The 26,091-nt window shown below is 44.6% G+C and overlaps 2 protein-coding genes across 2 annotated transcripts in view; one reads left to right on the top strand and one right to left on the bottom strand.

Annotated features, from left to right (window-relative positions):
* Positions 1-26,091, top strand: part of LOC135532479 (zinc finger protein 436-like) — a 781,678-nt gene that overhangs the window by 87,811 nt on the left and 667,776 nt on the right. The window lies entirely within an intron of this gene.
* Positions 24,726-26,091, bottom strand: part of LOC135532795 (protein sidekick-1-like) — a 346,541-nt gene continuing 345,175 nt past the window's right edge. Inside the window, exon 45 of the mRNA XM_064960236.1 lies at positions 24,726-25,154. Within this exon, the coding sequence (XP_064816308.1) occupies positions 24,819-25,154 (336 nt within the window). The 3' untranslated portion in view covers positions 24,726-24,818. The remainder of the gene's footprint in view (positions 25,155-26,091) is intronic.

A 26,091-nucleotide genomic window follows, 5' to 3' on the forward strand; every position in this document is an offset into this window, starting at 1 on the left:
CAATCAGATGCTATGTTCTTTCTTACTTCTTACAGCCAATTCGTCCCTCCAGGGCTGACCTGCCCATTAGACAGGATTAGTAGACAGATTGTCGATTGTAGCATATTCCCGAGCTAAATCGGCCAAGACGCATCTGCCCAAAAACAATGAAAAATTATCTCACCCAGTGGCATATGGGCTATTGAAGTGAGCAGCCAAATGAAGCAGTGGCAGATGGGGTTCTCCCTGTGTAGAGCAAATGCCTCTTTGCCCTACCAGTCTCTAAAGTGCCCTTTTGGGTGGTGCTATAATTGGTATACATTTTATGGGTGTAGTTGTGGAGGCTAAGTGAAAGTGAAAAAATACAACAAAATATAGCTCTCTCTCTCCTTCATTTTTAAAGAAATGTATTTGTTCAAAACTGCTAAACTATTGTCCTCTCTCTCTCTTTGAGTCAACTTCTCACCACGTTTGATGCACTGCAGTGCTAGCTAGCTGTAGCTTATGCTTTCAGTACTAGATTCATTCTCTGATCCTATCATTGAGTGGACAACATGTTAGTTCATGCTGCAAGAGCTCTGATAGGTTGGAGGATGTCCTCCAGAAGTTGTCATAATTACTGTGTAAGTCTATGGAAGGGCTTGAGAACCATGAGCCTCCTGGGTTTTGTATTGAAGTCAATGTACCCAGAGGAGGACGGACACTCGCTGTTCTCCAGGCTACACCATGGTGCTACCCTACAGAATGCTGCTGAGGCTACTGTAGACCTTCATGTTTTAATCAATAATTTGGTGACGTGAATATATATTTAGTGTGTATTTTTTTAAATCTAAAAAGGATAACTTTAATGTGAAACATGTTAAAAAAAAATGAATTTCACTGAGGATCGTCCTCCCCTTTCTCCTCTGAGGAGCCTCCACTGATACATTCATACCTAGGCCTGACGTTACATCACGCACGACCATACAGCCAGTCATATTGCAGACTGCACATTATTTAAAGTGTACTAGCTAGCTGTTCTCATTCAATACCGCAAGAATCATTTATCTGTCCTCATTCAATACTGCAAGAATCATTTAGCTTTCCTCATTCAATCATGCAAGAATCATTTAGCTTTCCTCATTCAATCCTGCAATAATCATTTAGCTTTCCTCATTCATGGGGCGGCAGGGTAGCCTAGTGGTTAGAGCGTTGGACTAGTAACCCAATCCACTAAATAACAAAAAATGGCATATTTACATACCAGTCCACTATGTTATCTCTACCTGTCCACTATGTTATCTCTACCAGTCCACTATGTTATCTCTACCAGTCCACTATGTTATCTCTACCAGTCCACTATGTTATCTCTACCAGTCCACTACGTTATCTCTACCAGTCCACTATGTTATCTCTACCAGTCCACTATGTTATCTCTACCAGTCCACTATGTTATCTCTACCAGTCCACTATGTTATCTCTACCAGTCCACTATGTTATCTCTACCAGTCCACTATGTTATCTCTACCAGTCCACTTTGTTATCTCTACCAGTCCACCATATTATCTCTACCAGTCCACTATGTTATCTCTACCAGTCCACTATGTAATCTCTACCAGTCCACTATGTTATCTCTACCAGTCCACTATGTTATCTCTACCAGTCCACTATGTTATCTCTACCAGTCCACTATGTTACTTCTAACAGTCCACTATGTTATCGCTACCAGTCCACTATGTTATCTCTACCCAGTCTCTGATGATGTGATGAATCCCCCATTGACTGGAGGAGCCAACTCACATCCTATTGATGACCTGGGTCCAGATGGTCTGATCTGGTGAGTACCACCATCCTATTGATGACCCGGGTCCAGACAGTCTGATCTGGTGTTGTACCACCATCCTATTGATGACCCGGGTCCAGACAGTCTGATCTGGTGTTGTACCACCATCCTATTGATGACCTGGTCCAGACAGTCTGATCTGGTGTTGTACCACCATCCTATTGATGACCCGGGTCCAGACAGTCTGATCTGGTGTTGTACCACCATCCTATTGATGACCTGGGTCCAGACGGTCTGATCTGGTGAGTACCACCATCCTATTGATGACCCGGGTCCAGACAGTCTGATCTGGTGTTGTACCACCATCCTATTGATGACCCGGGTCCAGACGGTCTGATCTGGTGTTGTACCACCATCCTATAGATGACCCGGGTCCAGACAGTCTGATCTGGTGTTGTACCACCATCCTATTGATGACCCGGGTCCAGACAGTCTGATCTGGTGTTGTACCACCATCCTATTGATGACCCGGGTCCAGACAGTCTGATCTGGTGTTGTACCACCATCCTATTGATGACCCGGGTCCAGACAGTCTGATCTGGTGAGTACCACCATCCTATTGATGACCCGGGTCCAGACAGTCTGATCTGGTGTTGTACCACCATCCTATTGATGACCCGGGTCCAGACAGTCTGATCTGGTGTTGTACCACCATCCTATTGATGACCCGGGTCCAGACAGTCTGATCTGGTGTTGTACCACCATCCTATTGATGACCCGGGTCCAGACAGTCTGATCTGGTGTTGTACCACCATCCTATAGATGACCCGGTCCAGACGGTCTGATCTGGTGTTGTACCACCATCCTATTGATGACCCGGTCCAGACAGTCTGATCTGGTGTTGTACCACCATCCTATTGATGACCCGGGTCCAGACGGTCTGATCTGGTGTTGTACCACCATCCTATTGATGACCCGGGTCCAGACAGTCTGATCTGGTGTTGTACCACCATCCTATTGATGACCTGGGTCCAGACGGTCTGATCTGGTGTTGTACCACCATCCTATTGATGACCCGGGTCCAGACAGTCTGATCTGGTGTTGTACCACCATCCTATTGATGACCCGGGTCCAGACAGTCTGATCTGGTGTTGTACCACCATCCTATTGATGACCCGGGTCCAGACGGTCTGATCTGGTGTTGTACCACCATCCTATTGATGACCCGGGTCCAGACAGTCTGATCTGGTGTTGTACCACCATCCTATAGATGACCTGGGTCCAGACGGTCTGATCTGGTGAGTACCACCATCCTATTGATGACCCGGGTCCAGACAGTCTGATCTGGTGTTGTACCACCATCCTATTGATGACCCGGGTCCAGACGGTCTGATCTGGTGAGTACCACCATCCTATAGATGACCCGGGTCCAGACAGTCTGATCTGGTGTTGTACCACCATCCTATTGATGACCCGGGTCCAGCCAGTCTGATCTGGTGTTGTACCACCATCCTATTGATGACCCGGGTCCAGACAGTCTGATCTGGTGTTGTACCACCATCCTATTGATGACCCGGGTCCAGACAGTCTGATCTGGTGTTGTACCACCATCCTATTGATGACCCGGGTCCAGCCAGTCTGATCTGGTGTTGTACCACCATCCTATAGATGACCCGGGTCCAGACAGTCTGATCTGGTGTTGTACCACCATCCTATTGATGACCCGGGTCCAGACAGTCTGATCTGGTGTTGTACCACCATCCTATTGATGACCCGGGTCCAGATGGTCTGATCTGGTGTTGTACCACCATCCTATTGATGACCCGGGTCCAGACAGTCTGATCTGGTGTTGTACCACCATCCTATTGATGACCCGGGTCCAGATGGTCTGATCTGGTGTTGTACCACCATCCTATTGATGACCTGGTCCAGACAGTCTGATCTGGTGTTGTACCACCATCCTATTGATGACCCGGGTCCAGACGGTCTGATCTGGTGTTGTACCACCATCCTATTGATGACCCGGGTCCAGACAGTCTGATCTGGTGTTGTACCACCATCCTATTGATGACCTGGGTCCAGATGGTCTGATCTGGTGTTGTACCACCATCCTATTGATGACCTGGGTCCAGATGGTCTGATCTGGTGTTGTACCACCATCCTATTGATGACCTGGTCCAGACAGTCTGATCTGGTGAGTACCACCATCCTATTGATGACCCGGGTCCAGACAGTCTGATCTGGTGAGTACCACCATCCTATAGATGACCCGGGTCCAGACGGTCTGATCTGGTGTTGTACCACCATCCTATTGATGACCCGGGTCCAGACAGTCTGATCTGGTGTTGTACCACCATCCTATTGATGACCCGGGTCCAGACGGTCTGATCTGGTGTTGTACCACCATCCTATTGATGACCCGGGTCCAGACGGTCTGATCTGGTGTTGTACCACCATCCTATTGATGACCCGGGTCCAGACAGTCTGATCTGGTGAGTACCACCATCCTATTGATGACCTGGGTCCAGACAGTCTGATCTGGTGTTGTACCACCATCCTATTGATGACCCGGGTCCAGACGGTCTGATCTGGTGTTGTACCACCATCCTATTGATGACCCGGGTCCAGATGGTCTGATCTGGTGTTGTACCACCATCCTATTGATGACCCGGGTCCAGACGGTCTGATCTGGTGTTGTACCACCATCCTATTGATGACCCGGGTCCAGACAGTCTGATCTGGTGTTGTACCACCATCCTATTGATGACCCGGGTCCAGACAGTCTGATCTGGTGTTGTACCACCATCCTATTGATGACCCGGGTCCAGATGGTCTGATCTGGTGTTGTACCACCATCCTATTGATGACCCGGGTCCAGACAGTCTGATCTGGTGTTGTACCACCATCCTATTGATGACCCGGGTCCAGATGGTCTGATCTGGTGTTGTACCACCATCCTATTGATGACCCGGGTCCAGACAGTCTGATCTGGTGAGTACGAGAGGTCGACCGATTAATCGGAATGGCCGATTAATTATGGCCGATTTCAAGTTTTCATAACAATCGGAAATCTGTATTTTTGGGCGCCGATTTGCTGATTAAATTTTTTTTACAACACCTTTATTTAACGAGGCAAGCCAGTTAAGAACACATTCTTATTTTCAATAACGGCCTAGGAATGGTGGGTTAACTGCCTTGTTCAGGGGCAGAACTACAGATTTTCACTTTTCATGATAACCTCGAAAGAACAGATCAGAACAACAGTTTAGTTCAGTTCATTAACTACATGATAAATTCTTACTTTTGCCAATTATTCTTAATACACATATCTAAACATATTTCACAGAGAATATCAAAACATTTTATTGAAACTATTCTTTCAAATTGGTTTATACTCCCCATCTCACTGTCAACTCCATCGTAGAGCCAAGGATCAAGAAGTTAGACCTATACCCCTCGGGAATAGAACAAAACAAACACAACAATACAATACACTCAACAATACAATACACTCCTTCACATATCACTTAAGGTGTATAACTTCAATTCAAACCCTCAAACTGAATCCTCCCCCATGTTTTACACACATCTCTCGGTATGAGAGTAATGTAAAACAACAACTGAAAAATATATATAAAACAACATTTCAACTAACCTAATCCAATTAAAATCACTAAACTGAAAAAAAAACTTCACAAAGAAAAATGATTTAACCCCTATGGTCATAGGAAAATAGACTTAAAGCAGCATACCCTGAGTTAAAAGCAATGCCCTCTCCCTCTTCACAGTGGGCCAAATTACAAATATGGCTAAGAAACATATTTACCAATTACACAAATGATCTTGAAAGCAGTATTACAAATTAACATAAATTCATTATCCAAATGGCTTTCCAATGCGGGTGATCAAGCCACAACGGAAGGTCATTAGAAGGTCATAGGTCATACAAAACCCTTCAAAGCAGTGTTGTTCACTATATTAGACAAATTGCAAACAATAGTCAAATAGTTCCAACATGTTGTATCCCAGGTTTCCAGAACATTCCTTTAACAAAAGAATTAGCGTGTGTAATTAAAACTCAGAAAATAAAAACTCATTAAAATCCCATGTGGTGAGTGCCCCTTTAAGATACATTTGCACTAAAACAAAAACTTCCAGGCCCTTTTCAATGTGGTAGTTTATGGCCTCAATCTCACTCACTCTCCCCAAGAGTATAGTCCCTGGAAACATTCCAGAGAGAGACAATGAAATACCCATTTTCCCAGAGAAAAAAACCCACAAAACACTTAGTTAGTATTCATTACACTACATCGAACTATAAACCAAACCTAATGATAATTCCACTGTACCTCAAATCATTCATCATAAGTTTTAATCAACATCAATGTATATGTGTGCTTTATTGAACATGTTACCCTTAGATACAAGTATCCTTACTATCTAAATACTTTTTCCTCTGTCGCAAACGTAGTGCATGTGTCAGCGTAAGAAATTAGTAATTTAATCCCAGGCATTTAATACAAATGTAGACGTGTTCTCCCATGGCTCCTTCAACTTACATATGTAGATCATTTCCATCCATCCCTTGAAGAAAGAATCCTACTCAAACACATCCGAATACAATTTAATTTAGTTTAATTAAGTTTAATTTAATTTAGTTTAATTAAGTTAAATCAACTCCTAAAACAAACCATAAACAAATAAACAAACCCCTTTAATCAGCAATCTAATCATTTCAACCTGTTGATATAAATTTAGTAAAAACGATCCTGATTTTTTTAAACAAATCTAAAATCTTTCAAAAGTTGGCACTGTCTCATCAGCGTAAAAATGAAAACAAACTTTTTTTCCCCCCACTCATATCCACAAAGCTTTCATTCCCCAAAGGTCAATACTGTTCAGCACATCCCTTAATGATCTTCCTTTAGTCTGTACAGGGTCTGAAGTTCCAAGGTATGCAGATGATACAGTGATAAATTCATGCAAATAACAAACTACACGAACTCACTACTATAATGGTTCAGTTGACAAAATTGCTCAGAGACTCATGTTTACATCTCAATAAAATAAAACACAGTCTGCATGTTCCTCAAAAAACAACCACTGATGGAAAAAGCTCCTGCTGGTATCTGATTTTAAGTGCCAAGGCATCATACTTGATTCCAACCTCTCTTTTAAAAAGCAAATAAAAAAGGAACTCAAATAACCAAATTCAACCTAGCTAATTTACCAAAACATATAAAATTGTTTTGACTATAGTGGCAACAACACTATAATTAAAATCTATGACACTCCCCCACTTAACATACTAGTTTACTAGTTTGGCCCAAGCTTGCTTTTCAACATTCATACCCATTCAGTCTTCTGCCAACAGGCTCTCAAACTACTCAACCAGTAATCACCTTTAATGACCTGACATTGTTCCACATAATGGAAACATACTATAATGTTAGACCACATGAACTTTCGTGCTCAAATTAACTGGTGTTACTTAAACAATCAAACCAAGAATCAATAACCATCAGAATCCATTCTCACAATGTTTTACAATTCAAACATTCAGATCTCCCTTTCTTACAGCCAAATAAAGCCCAATCAACATCTCGCAATCAAAATTGTACTGCCAGAAGTACAGAAAAGAGTGTACTTTAACAACGGTCAAAACAATTTCAGTAAGGTTGTTGTATATTCAAACTAATAACTCAAATGTACGTTATTCTACAACAATCTACCTGCCTCTAGCAACTTTCCCTGACAATTAGTAGCCAACATAGCAACTAACTCTCTTCCATACTTTATTTTTTCCCATTGGGCAAAAATATAACCCCTCTCATTTCAACGTTTTTCCTTACCTCTATGTAAGATTTAAAACCCAAACGTTATAACTTCCTCTTTGCTCTTCACACTTATGAAATGTATCCTATTTATTTAAAAAATAACACGCGCAGCGCCAAAATCACAACATGCGTCAGTCAATCTATAAGAATGAAAATCATTTCGGTAATCACTTCCTATCGCCATCATCTCTCCGCTATTATTCAGAATTTCTTTAACTTAGGTAACTATCTTCTCTATTGATACAGTAATTTAAATACGACTCAATTCTCAATACATTATTCCAGCAGATAATTTAGTGAACAGACATCGTCTTGCATCAGAATTTGCTTCGTTATTATTTTAAGTTGAATGAATTAGTCTATCAATTTAACCTAAACAATCTATTAAAAACGTTCAATTTATCCCTTCTATCAATTTGAACCAAACAAGCTATTAAAACGTTCAGTTTATATCTTATACAAACACTAGTGACCATAACTTTCCGGGCAAAACATACAAATAGATTATTTCCAATCAAAAACTCAGTTAGCGCATTGACTGGGAACGGAACCTCGGCCTCCCGCGTGGCAGGCGAGAACTCTCCCACTGCTATGTAAAATGACTAAGATTCTCCGTAAATAAACCCACTTTACAAGTAAAATCAAGACACGTCAGCCCAAGTTTAAAGTGACAAGCGTTACTCCAGCTATGATTCTCAAATGAATAGATTAGCAATCAAAGAATAAAATAGACATTCAATGACGAGGAAACAGATCTTGCGCCTTTTAATAAAAGTAGATTATGTTTACTTATGCAACGTGTTTCAATTACTTTTCTACATCACATTAATCACGCAATGATAATTAGTTTGATGGAAAACCTTAGGCTTTGTACGACAGTGACTGGCACACAGACATTGTGGAGCCAAGAGATAATTGGTTCCCCCTCAATCATCCATTCACATGGTTTAAAAGTTTTCATATGAAGACAAGCTTGACCCCTCCCCTCTCTGCAGCCCAGGTAACTGAACCCTGACAGAGAACAGAGAACTGCAACCGGCCAACAGTATGATCCCAAAAATAGACATTCTATATCTCACATAAGCATGAAATAAAATAAATACAACATTTGATTTATAAATGTTGCCTAAATAATTCGGATTCTGCCATGACATTGGACCCTCTGCCTGTACCCAGTGATGGTCCACTGAGTGTTGGACCCTCTGTCTGGGCCCAGTGACGGTCCACTGAGTGTTGGGACCCTCTATCTGGGCCCAGTGACAGTCCACTGAGTGTTGGACCCTCTGTCTGGGCCCAGTGACAGTCCACTGAGTGTTGGACTCTCTGTCTGTCTGGGCCCAGTGACAGTCCACTGAGTGTTGGACCCTCTGTCTGGGCCCGGTGACAGTCCACTGAGTGTTGGACCCTCTGTCTGGGCCCAGTGACAGTCCACTGAGTGTTGGGACCCTCTATCTGGGCCCAGTGACAGTCCACTGAGTGTTGGACTCTCTGTCTGGGCCCAGTGACAGTCCACTGAGTGTTGGACCCTCTGTCTGGGCCCAGTGACAGTCCACTGAGTGTTGGACCCTCTGTCTGGGCCCAGTGACAGTCCACTGAGTGTTGGACTCTCTGTCTGGGCCCAGTGACGGTCCACTGAGTGTTGGACCCTCTGTCTGGGCCCAGTGACAGTCCACTGAGTGTTGGACCCTCTGTCTGGGCCCAGTGACAGTCCACTGAGTGTTGGACCCTCTGTCTGGGCCCAGTGACGGTCCACTGAGTGTTGGACCCTCTGTCTGGGTCCAGTGACAGTCCACTGAGTGTTGGACCCTCTGTCTGGGCCCAGTGACAGTCCACTGAGTGTTGGACCCTCTGTCTGGGCCCAGTGACGGTCCACTGAGTGTTGGACCCTCTGTCTGGGCCCAGTGACAGTCCACTGAGTGTTGGACCCTCTGTCTGGGCCCAGTGACAGTCCACTGAGTGTTGGACCCTCTGTCTGGGCCCAGTGACAGTCCACTGAGTGTTGGACCCTCTGTCTGGGCCCAGTGACAGTCCACTGAGTGTTGGGACCCTCTGTCTGGGCCCAGTGACAGTCCACTGAGTGTTGGACCCTCTGTCTGGGCCCAGTGACAGTCCACTGAGTGTTGGACTCTCTGTCTGGGCCCAGTGACAGTCCACTGAGTGTTGGACTCTCTGTCTGGGCCCAGTGACGGTCCACTGAGTGTTGGACCCTCTGTCTGGGCCCAGTGACAGTCCACTGAGTGTTGGACCCTCTGTCTGGGCTCAGTGACAGTCCACTGAGTGTTGGGACCCTCTGTCTGGGCCCAGTGACAGTCCACTGAGTGTTGGACCCTCTGTCTGTGCCCAGTGACGGTCCACTGAGTGTTGGACCCTCTGTCTGGGCCCAGTGACAGTCCACTGAGTGTTGGACCCTCTGTCTGGGCCCAGTGACAGTCCACTGAGTGTTGGACCCTCTGTCTGGGCCCAGTGACAGTCCACTGAGTGTTGGACCCTCTGTCTGGGCCCAGTGACAGTCCACTGAGTGTTGGACCCTCTGTCTGGGCCCGGTGACAGTCCACTGAGTGTTGGACCCTCTGTCTGGGTCCAGTGACAGTCCACTGAGTGTTGGACCCTCTATCTGAACACGGTGACAGTCCACTGAGTGGTGGGACCCTCTGTCTGGGCCCTCTGTCTGGACTCTCTGCCTGGGCCCTCTATCTGGGCACAGTGACAGTCCACTGAGTGGTGGGACCCTCTGTCTGGGCCCTCTGTCTGGACTCTCTGCCTGGGCACTCTATCTGGGCACGGTGACAGTCCACTGAGTGGTGGGACCCTCTGTCTGGGCCCTCTGTCTGGACTCGCTGCCTGGGCCCTCTATCTGGGCACGGTGACAGTCCACTGAGTGGTGGGACCTCGGTGTTCCAAAATTGACTGACACCCAATGGATTGGTAACTGCCTCATGTCTACAGAGTCTTTCCAGTTCCTCTGCAACAGGCGGAGTCCCGTTAGTGTTCTGCCTTTGTCTCCATCTCCAAAAGGGAAGGCAACATTTCAGCAGCCCGCAGTGCCACTTCAGGAGAGGATGGGGCCTAATGCAAACACAGTGGGTGAGGGAGACTCCTGCGACACCGCAACAACTACAGTAAGTACATCATAGTGGATTACACAGGATTGCTATTTGTTGCTAAAACGAAGGCTGGAGCTCTCTGGTGTGTCGGTAAGCAAAATAAAGAGAAAATGACAATCTGATTAGGTCAGAAATGATCATCACCCAGATCCACCAACACCCTTCATCACCCAGCTCCACCAACACTCTTCATCACCCAGCTCCACCAAGGCCCTTCATCACCCAGCTCCACCAACACCCTTCATCACCCAGCTCCACCAACACCCTTCATAACCCAGCTCCACCAACACCCTTCATCACCCAGCTCCACCAACACCCTTCATCACCCAGCTCCACCAACACTCTTTGGACAACAAAGAGCCTGGACCAACAACAGAACTGCTAGCACGACAGACTGAGCCTGGTCCCTTAGCTCAGTGGTTCTCTCCCTTTTTTGGTTAATGTACCCCCTATCACATGGCTGTATCCTTGGGGATTAATACAGTATTACTGCCCCTGTCACATGACTGTACCCTTGGGGATTAATACAGTATTACTGCCCCTATCACATGACTGTACCCTTGGGGATTAATACAGTAATACTATATACTGCCCCTATCACATGACTGTACCCTTGGGGATTAATACAGTATTACTGCCCCTGTCACATGACTGTACCCTAGGGGATTAATACAGTACTACTATATGCTGCCCCTATCACATAACTGTACCCTTGGGGATTAATACAGTATTACTGCCCCTATCACATGACTGTACCCTTGGGGATTAATACAGTATTACTGCCCCTATCACATGACTGTACCCTTGGGGATTAATACAGTATTACTGCCCCTATCACATGACTGTACCCTTGGGGATTAATACAGTATTACTGCCCCTATCACATGACTGGGGATTAATATAGTAGTATTATACAGATATCCAAATTATATTCTTCTATTTCTTAATTTACATCATAAAATTAACATCCAAAGATTTATCCATTCGATCAACATTTATATCAAAACCAAATGCACACTTCATTTGATTAAATCAGATTCACCCAGCGATATGACCATATTGAAAGTAATACTGCCCCTATCACATGACCATGCTTTGAGATGAAAAAAGAAAAACAAATGCAGGCCTAATGGTGAGTATTATTTTATATATACATTTATATTTCATGACAAAAACATACATTCTCAGTCAAAAACAAAAGTCAGAACACAGCCTCTCTTTTCTCTCATGTGATTTCAGGCCCATGTCTTTCCACAACGAGAGCAGTGGTATGTCTTCTCAAGACAAGGCTGCAGTCTGAGACCAAATTTAATCAACATTTTCAAATTAATTTGGAAGTGAGACAAGGATGCACTCTGAGTCCAACTTTATTCAATATATACAAATAAAGACAAAGACTTGGGGAGGAGCAACTAAAAGCAGCAGGTGAGGGAGGGGTTACAGACCAAGAGTCCTGAATCAAAAAAGGCTTTGTTTTCAAACTACATTTTAGTCTAAGATCAATCTTTAACAAATCTAAAGTCAATTCTATTTCAAGTTCTACATCTCCAAAGAAAGTTTCAACATCACAGCAATATTCTAGGGGTGGTTTTTGAGTGTCTGAACTCTGTTTGACCCCAACCATGACCAGAACCTTCAGAGGGGTTGTGATCTATATATGAGGGCCTCTCCTAGGTTTGAGTATGTCTGGAGTAGAGAGAGAGCTAGATCTATCTAGACATACTCAAACCTAGGAGAGTCCCTTCAGACTTATACTGTATAAAGCTAACTAGATCTACTCTGGCTTATACTGTATAAAGCTAGCTAGATCTACTCTGGCGTATACTGTATAAAGCTAGCTAGATCTACTCTCGCTTATACTGTATAAAGCTAGCTAGATCTACTCTGGCGTATACTGTATAAAGCTAGCAAAATCTACTCTGGCGTATACTGTATAAAGCTAGCAAGATCTACTCTGGCTTATACTGTATAAAGCTAGCTAGATCTACTCTGGCTTATACTGTATAAAGCTAGCTAGATCTACTCTGGCTTATACTGTATAAAGCTAGCTAGATCTACTCTGGCTTATACTGTATAAAGCTAGCTCGATCTACTCTGGCTTATACTGTATAAAGCTAGCTCGATCTACTCTGGCTTATACTGTATAAAGAAAGCTCGATCTACTCTGGCTTATACTGTATAAAGCTAGCTAGATCTACTCTGGCTTATACTGTATAAAGCTAGCTAGATCTACTCTGGCTTATACTGTATAAAGCTAGCTCGATCTACTCTGGCTTATACTGTATAAAGCTAGCTAGATCTACTCTAGCTTATACTGTATAAAGCTAGCTAGATCTACTCTGGCTTATACTGTATAAAGCTAGCCAAATCTACTCTGGCTTATACTGTATAAAGCTAGCTCGATCTACTCTGGTTTATACTGTATAAAGCTAGCTAGATCTACTCTGGCTTATACTGTATAAAGCTAGCTCGATCTACTCTGGCTTATACTGTATAAAGCTATCAAAATCTACTCTGGCTTATACTGTATAAAGCTAGCTAGATCTACTCTGGCTTATACCGTATAAAGCTAGCTAGATCTACTCTGGCTTATACTGTATAAAGCTAGCTAGATCTACTCTGGCTTATACTGTATAAAGCTAGCTAGATCTACTCTGGCTTATACCGTATAAAGCTAGCTAGATCTACTCTGGCTTAAACTGTATAAAGCTAGCAAGATCTACTCTCGCTTATACTGTATAAAGCTAGCTAGATCTACTCTGGCGTATACTGTATAAAGCTAGCAAAATCTACTCTGGCGTATACTGTATAAAGCTAGCTAGATCTACTCTCTTAAACTGTATAAAGCTAGCCAACTAGTTAGCTTCACATTCTAGCTCAGGCTACATGCTATCTGTATTATGAAGATGGATATTGATCTTACTCAAGCACACTGTGTGTTTATGTCGCATGTGGCAGGTGAACACAGAACTTTTCACGGAGACTGACAATGCTGAAACATCAATCCATAGGGGATTGATGTGCAGAAATCAAAACGAAAGAAAAGTTCTTACAAATTCAGCAGTTTCTGGTGTGAAGTAGGCTTTTAGAATAGCCATCTTTATTTTATTAATGTGACATAATCACAAACCCGTTCTCAGTCAAAGATAATCAGCCAACAGGGAGCACTTTGTGTGTTTCCTGATAAACAATTCAAACAATGTCCCAACATTCTAAAAATGACCAACGTTCTTTTAAAGAACGTCCGGGTTTGTCACACAGTTCCGTTGTGATGAGTGGTGAAGGAAATAATTGTTTCCTGTATGCATAGACAGGTTCGAATTCATGTGGTTGGTAAAAGGTACACAAATGTAAAAAGGAGTAAATTACCATGAATTACCATAAATTACCATAAATTATAAAGGATTAAATTACACAGTATAAATAATGGCTTCGGACATTTCTCTCCGGAGTGAGAGATTCATTCATGCTCTTTCGGTTGATGGAACCATGAACATTTCATTCCACAGTGGGAACAGTAGAAGGCTTCTCCTTTGTGTGTCTTTGCTCGTGCACTTTCATGTTCCATAAATTCTTAAAACTCTTTTCACATTGAGAACAGTGGAAAGGCTTCTCTACAGAGTGTGTTAGCTCATGTTTTTTCAGGTATCTTGACTGGGTGAAATCCTTCCCACACTGGGAGCAGTGGAAAGGCTTCTCAACAGAGTGTGTTAGCTCATGTCTTTTCAGGTGTCCTGATAAAAAAAATGTCTTTCCACACTGAGAGCAGCGGTAAGGCTTCTCTCCGGTGTGTGTCCTCTCGTGATATTTTAGGTCCCCAGACCTCGCAAAACTTTTTTCACACTGGGAGCAGTGGAAAGGTTTCTCCACAGAGTGCATTGTCTCATGTTTTTTCAGGTATCTTGACTGGGTGAAATCCTTCCCACACTGGAAGCAGTGGAAAGGCTTCTCAACAGAGTGTGTTAGCTCATGTCTTTTCAGGTGTCCTGACAAAAAAAAAGTCTTTCCACACTGAGAGCAGCGGTAAGGCTTCTCTCCTGTGTGTGTCCTCTCGTGATATTTTAGGTCCCTCGGTCGGGCAAAACTTTTTTCACACTGGGGGCAGTGGTAAGGTTTCACTCCAGAGTGTATTCTTTTATGTTCTTTAAGGTATTTTGATGAGGAAAAAGTCTTAACACACTTAGAACAATGGTAAGGTTTCTCTGCTGTGTGTGTTCGCTCATGTTCCTTCAGCGACCCTAATGTAAAAAAATTCTTGCCACACTGGGAACAATGGAAAGGTTTCTCATCAGAGTGTGTTATCTCATGTTTTCTCAGAGAATCTAACGAGAAAAATCTATTTTCACACTGAGAGCAGTGGTAAGGCTTATATACAGAGTGTATTAGCTCATGATTTTTTAGGTTGCCTAACTGGGTAAATCTCTTCCCACACTGGGAGCAGTGGTAAGGCTTCTCTCCGGTGTGCGTTCTCTTATGCCCTTTTAGATGCCCTAACTGGGAAAATCTCTTTCCACACTGAGAGCAGTGGTAAGGCTTCTCCCCTGTATGTGTTTTCTCATGTATTTTCAGGCTCCCTAAACAGCTAAAACTCTTTCCACACAGAGAGCAGTGGTGAGGCCTCTCTCCAGAGTGTATTCTCTCATGTTGTTTCAGGCCATCTAACCGGCTAAATTCCTTACCACAGTCTGAACAGTGGTATGGCTTTTCTCCAAAATGTATTATTCTTTTATGTACTTTCAGGTGTTCTAATGTAGTAAAACTCTTTCCACAGTGGGAGCAGGGGTGTCGTCTTGCTGGTTTGGGCATCCCTGGGTCTGGTTCCACTGAGGGACTCTTCCTGCTGTCAGAGTTAGAATCTGGTCTCTCTCCTGCTAAAGATAGTATTTGGTTAAACAGAGAGACCTGAACGAAACCTCCACATGATAAAACTGTCTTTCTATGAGGTTTAATCTAGACTAGACCCCTCAATAAAAGAGCAGAGCTTGTCATCACAGAGTGGCTGTAGCTCTTGGAGGCTAATATAAACATTATTAAATGTATTGTTGTTTTGCATTTATTAGACCTAATGGGTAAATGGACTAGTCAGTATAGGATACATGTAATGGACTAGTCAGTATAGGATACATGTATTAGACTAGTCAGCATAGGATACATGTATTAGACTAGTCAGTATAGGATACATGTATTAGACCTAATAGATAAATAGACTAGTCAGTATAGGATACATGTAATAGACCTAATAGATAAATAGACTAGTCAGTATAGGATACATGTAATAGACTAGTCAGTATAGGATACATGTAATAGAATAGTCAGTATAGAATACATGTATTAGACCTAATAGATAAATAGACTAGTCAGTATAGGATACATGTATTAGACTAGTCAGTATAGGATACATGTAATAGACTAGTCAGTATAGAATACATGTATTAGACCTAATAGATAAATAGAATAGTCAGTATAGAATACATGTAATAGACTAGTCAGTATAGGATACATGTATTAGACCTAATAGATAAATAGAATAGTCAGTATAGAATACATGTATTAGACCTAATAGATACATAGACTAGTCAGTATAGGATACATGTATTAGACCTAATAGATAAATAGAATAGTCAGTATAGAATACATGTATTAGACCTAATAGATAAATAGAATAGTCAGTATAGAATACATGTATTAGACCTAATAGATAAATAGAATAGTCAGTATAGAATACATGTATTAGACTGGTCAGTATAGGATACATGTAATAGACTAGTCAGTATAGGATACATGTATTAGACTAGTCAGTATAGGATACATGTAATAGACTAGTCAGTATAGGATACATGTAATAGACTAGTCAGTATAGGATACGTGTATTAGACTAGTCAGTATAGGATACATGTAATAGACTAGTCAGTATAGGATACATGTATTAGACTAGTCAGTATAGGATACATGTAATAGACTAGTCAGTATAGAATACATGTAATAGACTAGTCAGTATAGGATACATGTATTAGACTAGTCAGTATAGGATACGTGTATTAGACTAGTCAGTATAGGATACATGTATTAGACTAGTCAGTATAGAATACATGTAATAGACTAGTCAGTATAGGATACATGTAATAGACTAGTCAGTATAGGATACGTGTATTAGACTAGTCAGTATAGGATACATGTATTAGACTAGTCAGTATAGAATACATGTAATAGACTAGTCAGTATAGGATACATGTATTAAACATGCTCATGGTAGAAGATTCCAGAAACCTTCCAAACATACCCATGGTAGAAGTGTCCAGAAACTATATACCTTGGTATACAGTCAGGAGGGGGGGGGGACATATTGCAAAATTGAATAAAATTACATTGGAACTTACTCTACCGGGTGTTTGTGTGCTTGGTCCTTCAGTGGGTCAACATTGTAAACAATGTGCGTGGCTATACAAATCAAATCAAACTTTATTTGTCACATGCGCCGAATACAACAAGTGTAGACTTTACCGTGAAATGCTTTACTTACAAGCCCTTAACCAACAGTGCAGTTCAAGAAGATAAAACTATTTACCAAGTAGACTAAAATTAAAAAGTAACACAATAAGAATGACCAGACTATATACATACCTACACAATGGAAGGCATCACCACAATCGGAACTAACCCTCCACTGAATGTTTTGGCATTGAAGTCACCAAAATTGGTGCAGTCAGAAAGTGATTGAAATCACATGGAACGACCCAAATCCTACAGTACAGAACAAGTGTAGCGCTTCAGTAGAATGACCCCCTTAAAAACCACACTGTGGTTCAACAACTGCAGAGAGAGAGTTTATGCCCGTCCTTAAGATAATACTCACTGGTGTGAATCAGATCGTCAGTCTCCTGCTCCTCTCCCTCCTCTTCCCCTTTCACTCCCAAAACGTCTTCCTTCTCTTTAATAGAGATGGTCTCCTCCCCTTTCACCATTACATCCTTCTCTTCTTCTTTCAATGTGATAGCCTCCTCTTCCTCCTTTATTATTCTGAAAGCTTCTTCCTCTCCAAAAACTGAAACCTCTACATCATCCTCCTCTTCTTCCCCTTTCACGACAATGTTCAGCCCCAGAGCTTCTTTCTCCGTCCAGTAGACCTCCTCTTCTTTAGCAGCAGGGGAGTAGCTTAGTGAGCTCATGGTCGGGGATGTCAGCTAGTTAGTTACCATTAGCGATTAGCCTAGTGCTAAACTAACATAACAAGCCAGATAGCAGACAACGTAAATGGAGTAATTAGTAACTATGACGACAGTGTGTTGAAAACACTTAATAAGCACAACGTTGGTGTAAAGAGCTTCAACGTTTTGGTTTAATGTTTGCGAGCAAGCTACCGAGGTAGTGGAAGAAGTCGTCATCGTTGTTGTTGTTGAAAAAAAAGAGTTCCGTCCACTAGATTACACGTCACGCAAGATGCGTCATCTGAAAGCCTCACGTCGCCATCTGCTGACTGGAGCGGGAGTGAACCAGGCTGTTCAACAAAATAAAAATATTCACTACACTATATCATGTTCATTTCTAAATAAACTGATGTTTTCTCTTACAGATTACAAATACTACTTTCCAATAATACCTTTTACACAGATGTAAAAGCGTAATATGAATATGTACATGAATATTACATACTGTCATAAAAACAGGTAATGTGTTATTTTTTCAAGGTCACACACTGTATTACAAATTATTACTATTGCTACATAATATCAAAAAGTGGGTTACCAACACAAAACACTGGCATCACATCGCAAATAGCACTGGATTTTATATAGTGTGAGCACACACACACGCACGCACACACACACACACACACACACACACACACACACACACACACACACACACACACACACACACACACACACACACACACACACACACACACACACACACACACACACAGAGAGAGAGGAAAGACACAGAGGCAGGGATTGACAAGAAACCGTTTAATAACCAAAAGGATTGTGATGACATCATCAGTCTACACCTAATGCTGTGTGACATTCAGTCTTCGTCTCACTCTCTCTCTATCTCTCTCTCCCTCACATGTCCCCTCTCTATCGCTCTCTCTCCTCTCTCCCCCCTCTCGCTCTGGTGCTGACGGAGCGACAGAGAGAGAGATGGATGTTAACAGGTATTCGTAGTGCACTACTTTAGACCAGAGCCCTGAGGGTAGTGCACTACTTTAGACCAGAGCCCTGAGGGTAGTGCACTACTTTAGACCAGAGCCCTGAGGGTAGTGCACTACTTTAGACCAGAGCCCTGAGGGTAGTGCTCTACTTTAGACCAGAGCCCTGAGGGTAGTGCACTACTTTAGACCAGAGCCCTGAGGGTAGTGCACTACTTTAGACCAGAGCCCTGAGGGGAGTGCACTACTTTAGACCAGAGCCCTGAGGGTAGTGCACTACTTTAGACCAGAGCCCTGAGGGTAGTGCACTACTTTAGACCAGAGCCCTGAGGGGAGTGCACTACTTTAGACCAGAGCCCTGAGGGTAGTGCACTACTTTAGACCAGAGCCCTGAGGGTAGTGCACTACTTTAGACCAGAGCCCTGAGGGTAATGCTGCCCTTTATATAAATATATAGATTTCTATTCAACTAGGCAAGTCAGTTAAGAACAAATTATTATTTACAATGACGGCCTACTCTGGCCAATTGTGCGCCGCCCTACGGGACTCCCAATCACAGCCGGATGTGATACAGCCTGGATTTGACACCTGTAGCACTACGATGCCGTGTCTTAGACCGCTGCGCCACTCGGGAACAGGGAGCCATGTCAGACACACGTGAGGCTACCACAGTAAAACGTTCCTTCTGTACAAAAGCCATTCTAGAGACACACACACACACACACACACACACACACACACACACACACACACACACACACACACACACACACACACACACACACACACACACACACACACACACACACACACATCCCCGAAATGAATAAAGGAGTAGGCTGAACATTAAAATAACAGTAGACAGGAGGAGGTTGTTTCCAGGGCAACAACACATTATGTCTGGGGGCAGTAGACAGGAGGAGGTTGTTTCCAGGGCAACAACACATTATGTTTCGGGGCAGTAGACAGGAGGAGGTTGTTTCCAGGGCAACAACACATTATGTCTGGGGGCAGTAGACAGGGAGAGGTTGTTTCCAGGGCAACAACACATTATGTCTGGGGGCAGTAGATAGGAGGAGGTTGTTTCCAGGGCAACAACACATTATGTCTGGGGGCAGTAGACAGGGAGAGGTTGTTTCCAGGGCAACAACACATTATGTCTGGGGGCAGTAGACAGGAGGAGGTTGTTTCCAGGGCAACAACACATTATGTCTGGGGGCAGTAGACAGGGAGAGGTTGTTTCCAGGGCAACAACACATTATGTCTGGGGGCAGTAGACAGGAAGAGGTTGTTTCCAGGGCAACAACACATTATGTCTGGGGGCAGTAGACAGGAGGAGGTTGTTTCCAGGGCAACAACACATTATGTCTGGGGGCAGTAGACAGGGAGAGGTTGTTTCCAGGGCAACAACACATTATGTCTGGTGGCAGTAGACAGGGAGAGGTTGTTTCCAGGGCAACAACACATTATGTTTCGGGGCAGTAGACAGGGAGAGGTTGTTTCCAGGGCAACAACACATTATGTTTCGGGGCAGTAGACAGGGAGAGGTTGTTTCCAGGGCAACAACACATTATGTTTCGGGGCAGTAGACAGGAACAGGTTGTTTCCAGGGCAACAACACATTATGTTTCGGGGCAGTAGACAGGGAGAGGTTGTTTCCAGGGCAACAACACATTATGTCTGGGGGCAGTAGACAGGGAGAGGTTGTTTCCAGGGCAACAACACATTATGTCTGGGGGCAGTAGACAGGGAGAGGTTGTTTCCAGGGCAACAACACATTATGTTTCGGGGCAGTAGACAGGGAGAGGTTGTTTCCAGGGCAACAACACATTATGTTTCGGGGCAGTAGACAGGGAGAGGTTGTTTCCAGGGCAACAACACATTATGTTTCGGGGCAGTAGACAGGGAGAGGTTGTTTCCAGGGCAACAACACATTATGTCTGGGGGCAGTAGACAGGGAGAGGTTGTTTCCAGGGCAACAACACATTATGTCTGGGGGCAGTAGACAGGGAGAGGTTGTTTCCAGGGCAACAACACATTATGTTTCGGGGGGGTAGACAGGTAGAGGTTGTTTCCAGGGCAACAACACATTATGTTTCGGGGCAGTAGACAGGAGGAGGTTGTTTCCAGGGCAACAACACATTATGTTTCGGGGCAGTAGACAGGGAGAGGTTGTTTCCATGGCAACAACACATTATGTTTCGGGGCAGTAGACAGGGAGAGGTTGTTTCCAGGGCAACAACACATTATGTTTCGGGGCAGTAGACAGGAGGAGGTTGTTTCCAGGGCAACAACACATTATGTTTCGGGGCAGTAGACAGGGAGAGGTTGTTTCCAGGGCAACAACACATTATGTTTCGGGGCAGTAGACAGGAGGAGGTTGTTTCCAGGGCAACAACACATTATGTTTCGGGGCAGTAGACAGGGAGAGGTTGTTTCCAGGGCAACAACACATTATGTTTCGGGGCAGTAGACAGGGAGAGGTTGTTTCCAGGGCAACAACACATTATGTTTCGGGGCAGTAGACAGGGAGAGGTTGTTTCCAGGGCAACAACACATTATGTTTCGGGGCAGTAGACAGGGAGAGGTTGTTTCCAGGGCAACAACACATTATGTTTCGGGGCAGTAGACAGGGAGAGGTTGTTTCCAGGGCAACAACACATTATGTTTCGGGGCAGTAGACAGGGAGAGGTTGTTTCCAGGGCAACAACACATTATGTCTGGGGGCAGTAGACAGGGAGAGGTTGTTTCCAGGGCAACAACACATTATGTCTGGGGGCAGTAGACAGGGAGAGGTTGTTTCCAGGGCAACAACACATTATGTTTCGGGGGTAGACAGGTAGAGGTTGTTTCCAGGGCAACAACACATTATGTTTCGGGGCAGTAGACAGGAGGAGGTTGTTTCCAGGGCAACAACACATTATGTTTCGGGGCAGTAGACAGGGAGAGGTTGTTTCCATGGCAACAACACATTATGTTTCGGGGCAGTAGACAGGGAGAGGTTGTTTCCAGGGCAACAACACATTATGTTTCGGGGCAGTAGACAGGAGGAGGTTGTTTCCAGGGCAACAACACATTATGTTTCGGGGCAGTAGACAGGGAGAGGTTGTTTCCAGGGCAACAACACATTATGTTTCGGGGCAGTAGACAGGAGGAGGTTGTTTCCAGGGCAACAACACATTATGTTTCGGGGCAGTAGACAGGGAGAGGTTGTTTCCAGGGCAACAACACATTATGTTTCGGGGCAGTAGACAGGGAGAGGTTGTTTCCAGGGCAACAACACATTATGTTTCGGGGCAGTAGACAGGGAGAGGTTGTTTCCAGGGCAACAACACATTATGTTTCGGGGCAGTAGACAGGAGGAGGTTGTTTCCAGGGCAACAACACATTATGTTTCGGGGCAGTAGACAGGGAGAGGTTGTTTCCAGGGCAACAACACATTATGTTTCGGGGCAGTAGACAGGAGGAGGTTGTTTCCAGGGCAACAACACATTATGTTTCGGGGCAGTAGACAGGGAGAGGTTGTTTCCAGGGCAACAACACATTATGTTTCGGGGCAGTAGACAGGAGGAGGTTGTTTCCAGGGCAACAACACATTATGTTTCGGTGCAGTAGACAGGGAGAGGTTGTTTCCAGGGCAACAACACATTATGTTTCGGGGCAGTAGACAGGGAGAGGTTGTTTCCAGGGCAACAACACATTATGTTTCGGGGCAGTAGACAGGAGGAGGTTGTTTCCAGGGCAACAACACATTATGTTTCGGGGCAGTAGACAGGAGGAGGTTGTTTCCAGGGCAACAACACATTATGTCTGGGGGCAGTAGACAGGAGGAGGTTGTTTCCAGGGCAACAACACATTATGTTTCGGGGCAGTAGACAGGGAGAGGTTGTTTCCAGGGCAACAACACATTATGTTTCGGGGCAGTAGACAGGAGGAGGTTGTTTCCAGGGCAACAACACATTATGTTTCGGGGCAGTAGACAGGGAGAGGTTGTTTCCAGGGCAACAACACATTATGTTTCGGGGCAGTAGACAGGGAGAGGTTGTTTCCAGGGCAACAACACATTATGTTTCGGGGCAGTAGACAGGGAGAGGTTGTTTCCAGGGCAACAACACATTATGTTTCGGGGCAGTAGACAGGGAGAGGTTGTTTCCAGGGCAACAACACATTATGTCTGGGGGCAGTAGACAGGGAGAGGTTGTTTCCAGGGCAACAACACATTATGTCTGGGGGCAGTAGACAGGGAGAGGTTGTTTCCAGGGCAACAACACATTATTTCTGGGGGCAGTAGACAGGGAGAGGTTGTTTCCAGGGCAACAACACATTATATCTGGGGGCAGTAGAGGAGTGGACGACTTTATCTCACCCTATTCCCTATGCAGCCCAACGAGGCTCTGGTCTAAAGTAGTGCACTATATAGGGAACAGGGGCCCTTTTAGGATGCAGACATGGTTCAGAACAAACTAAACAAACTAAACTAGCTAATGGTCTCCCTGACAACCAGACAGACAGGCTCGTACTGGAAATTATTTAAATGCTTACAACATTCTCCTCCCTCCCTCTCACAAGTCCAAAGCTGAGATGATTATCAAGTCAATTGAATTTGCTTCTTCTTCTTGTGTTTTTGTTTTGAAAAGCTGTGTCAGCAGCTTCAGTGTCTGTGAAACGGTGTGACCCTGAAAACCGTCCACACTTTTCAGTTCCCTAGCTGTGACATCACTGTTCCATTCTGTGACATCACTGTTCCATTCTGTGACATCACTGTTCCATTCTGCGACATCACTGTTCCATTCTGTGACATCACTGTTCCATTCTGTGACCTTACTGTTCCATTCTGTGACATCACTGTTCCATTCTGTGACATCACTGTTCCATTCTTTGACATCACTATTCCATTCTGTGACATCACTGTTTCATTCTGTGACATCACTGTTCAATTCTATGACCTTACTGTTCCATTCTGTGACATCACTGTTCCACTCTGTGACATCACTGTTTCATTCTGTGACATCATTGTTCCACTCTGTGACATCACTGTTTCATTCTGTGACATCATTGTTTTATTCTGTGACAGTGCAGAACTACACACACTCCAGAGAGATGTGGAATATGTGTGTGTGTGTGTACACAGTGACATCACAATAGTAAATCTATGATTTGGAAACACACATTGACACGGTGAAGTGACTGGAGCTGAACTAAGAGGACAGAAAGGGAGAAGAGTCCACTAAGAAGCATACACCAACAGTCTTTCCTGTTCAGTGGGGCGGACAAGGGAGAGAGGGAGGGCTGTAGGTGTGGACATACTGTTTTCCCTTGGTTCTACATCTCCCCCATCCTTCTCTCCCTCCATCCTCCTCTTCCTCCATCCTCATCTCCCTCCATCCTCATCTCCTCCATCCTCCTCTTCCTCCATCCTTATCTCCCTCCATCCTCCTCTCCCTCCATCCTCCTCTCCTCCATCCTCCTCTTCCTCCACCCTTCTCTCCCTCCATCCTCCTCTTCCTCCATCCTTATCTCCCTCCATCCTCCTCTTCCTCCATCCTCCTCTCCCTCCATCCTCCTCTTCCTCCATCCTCCTCTTCCTCCATCCTTATCTCCCTCCATCCTCCTCTCCCTCCATCCTCCTCTCCCTCCTTCCTCCTCTCCTCCATCCTCCTCTTCCTCCACCCTTCTCTCCCTCCATCCTCCTCTTCCTCCATCCTCCTCTTCCTCCATCCTCCTCTTCCTCCATCCTTCTCTCCCTCCATCCTCCTCTCCTCTCCCGCCTTCCTCTCATCCTCTTCTCATTCCATCCTCCTCTCCCTCCTTCCTCCCATCCTCTTCTCATTCCATCCTCCTCTCCCTTCTTCCTCCCATCCTCCTCTTCCACCCTTCTCCCTCCATCCCTCTGTCCACAGTAGTGGGCTCCAAACCTCCCCCGCTCCGCCCCCTGTGTGTGTGTGTGTGTGTGTGTGTGTGTGTGTGTGAGCACATGTGTGCACGAGTCACACAAAAGACGAGAACCCCGTGACGGGCGTGCGTGAGCCTGGTGGATTAGTATTGGGGTTGGCGTGCGTGTGTGTGTGTGGGAGTGTGTGTGTGTGCGCGGGCAGCCCAGTGGGTGTGTACGCTCCCCCTGTGCTGTGCTGTGTGACCACGGTCTGGTAGCAGGGCTCTGCCCCGTCAGCGCTGGAACACTCCTCGTAGCCGGACGCCGGACTTAACCCCTTCAGGCCTTTAGGCTGTCTCTTCCAGCTGTTATAGTAGGTGGGATCTGACATGTAGTGATTAACAAAGGAATGTTTAGGATGATGATCATCCTCACAGTCACTGTCTGTTACCTACAGAGAGACAGACAGAGAGACAGACACAAAGAGACAGAGAGAGACAGAGACAGAAAGACAGAGACAGACATAGAGAGACAGAAAGAGAAAGACAGAGAGAGACAGAGACAGAGACAGACAGAGATATAGACAGAGATAGATACAGAAAGAGACAGACATAGAGAGATAGAGGGAGAGAGAGAGAGAGAGAGAGAGAGAGAGAGAGAGAGAGAGCGAGAGAGAGAGTGAAATATAGAGGATTAGTTGGGGAGTGTGCATGTGTGTGTGTGTGTCCTTGCCTGAGTGTGTGTGTCTGCTGTGAGCGTACCTCAGACTCTGATCTGTCAGTAGGTTTCTCTGTGAGTGTGGTGCTCTCTGATATATCAGTAGGTTTCTCTGTGAGTGTGGTGCTCTCTGATATATCAGTAGGTTTCTCTGTGAGCGTGGTGCTCTCTGAGATGTCAGTAGGTTTCTCTGTGAGCGTACCTCAGATTCTGATCTGTCAGTAGGTTTCTCTGTGAGTGTGGTGCTCTCTGATATATCAGTAGGTTTCTCTGTGAGTGTGGTGCTCTCTGATATATCAGTAGGTTTCTCTGTGAGCGTGGTGCTCTCTGAGATGTCAGTAGGTTTCTCTGTGAGCGTACCTCAGAATCTGATCTGTCAGTAGGTTTCTCTGTGAGTGTGGTGCTCTCTGATATATCAGTAGGTTTCTCTGTGAGCGTGGTGCTCTCTGAGATGTCAGTTGGTTTCTCTGTGAGTGTACCTCAGATTCTGATCTGTCAGTAGGTTTCTCTGTGAGCGTACCTCAGAATCTGATCTGTCAGTAGGTTTCTCTGTGAGTGTGGTGCTCTCTGAGATGTCAGTAGGTTTCTCTGTGAGTGTGGTGCTCTCTGATCTGTCAGTAGGTTTCTCTGTGAGCGTACCTCAGACTCTGATCTGTCAGTAGGTTTCTCTG

This window comes from Oncorhynchus masou, chromosome 5 (genome assembly GCF_036934945.1).
Source record: "Oncorhynchus masou masou isolate Uvic2021 chromosome 5, UVic_Omas_1.1, whole genome shotgun sequence".
Lineage (NCBI taxonomy): Eukaryota > Metazoa > Chordata > Actinopteri > Salmoniformes > Salmonidae > Oncorhynchus > Oncorhynchus masou.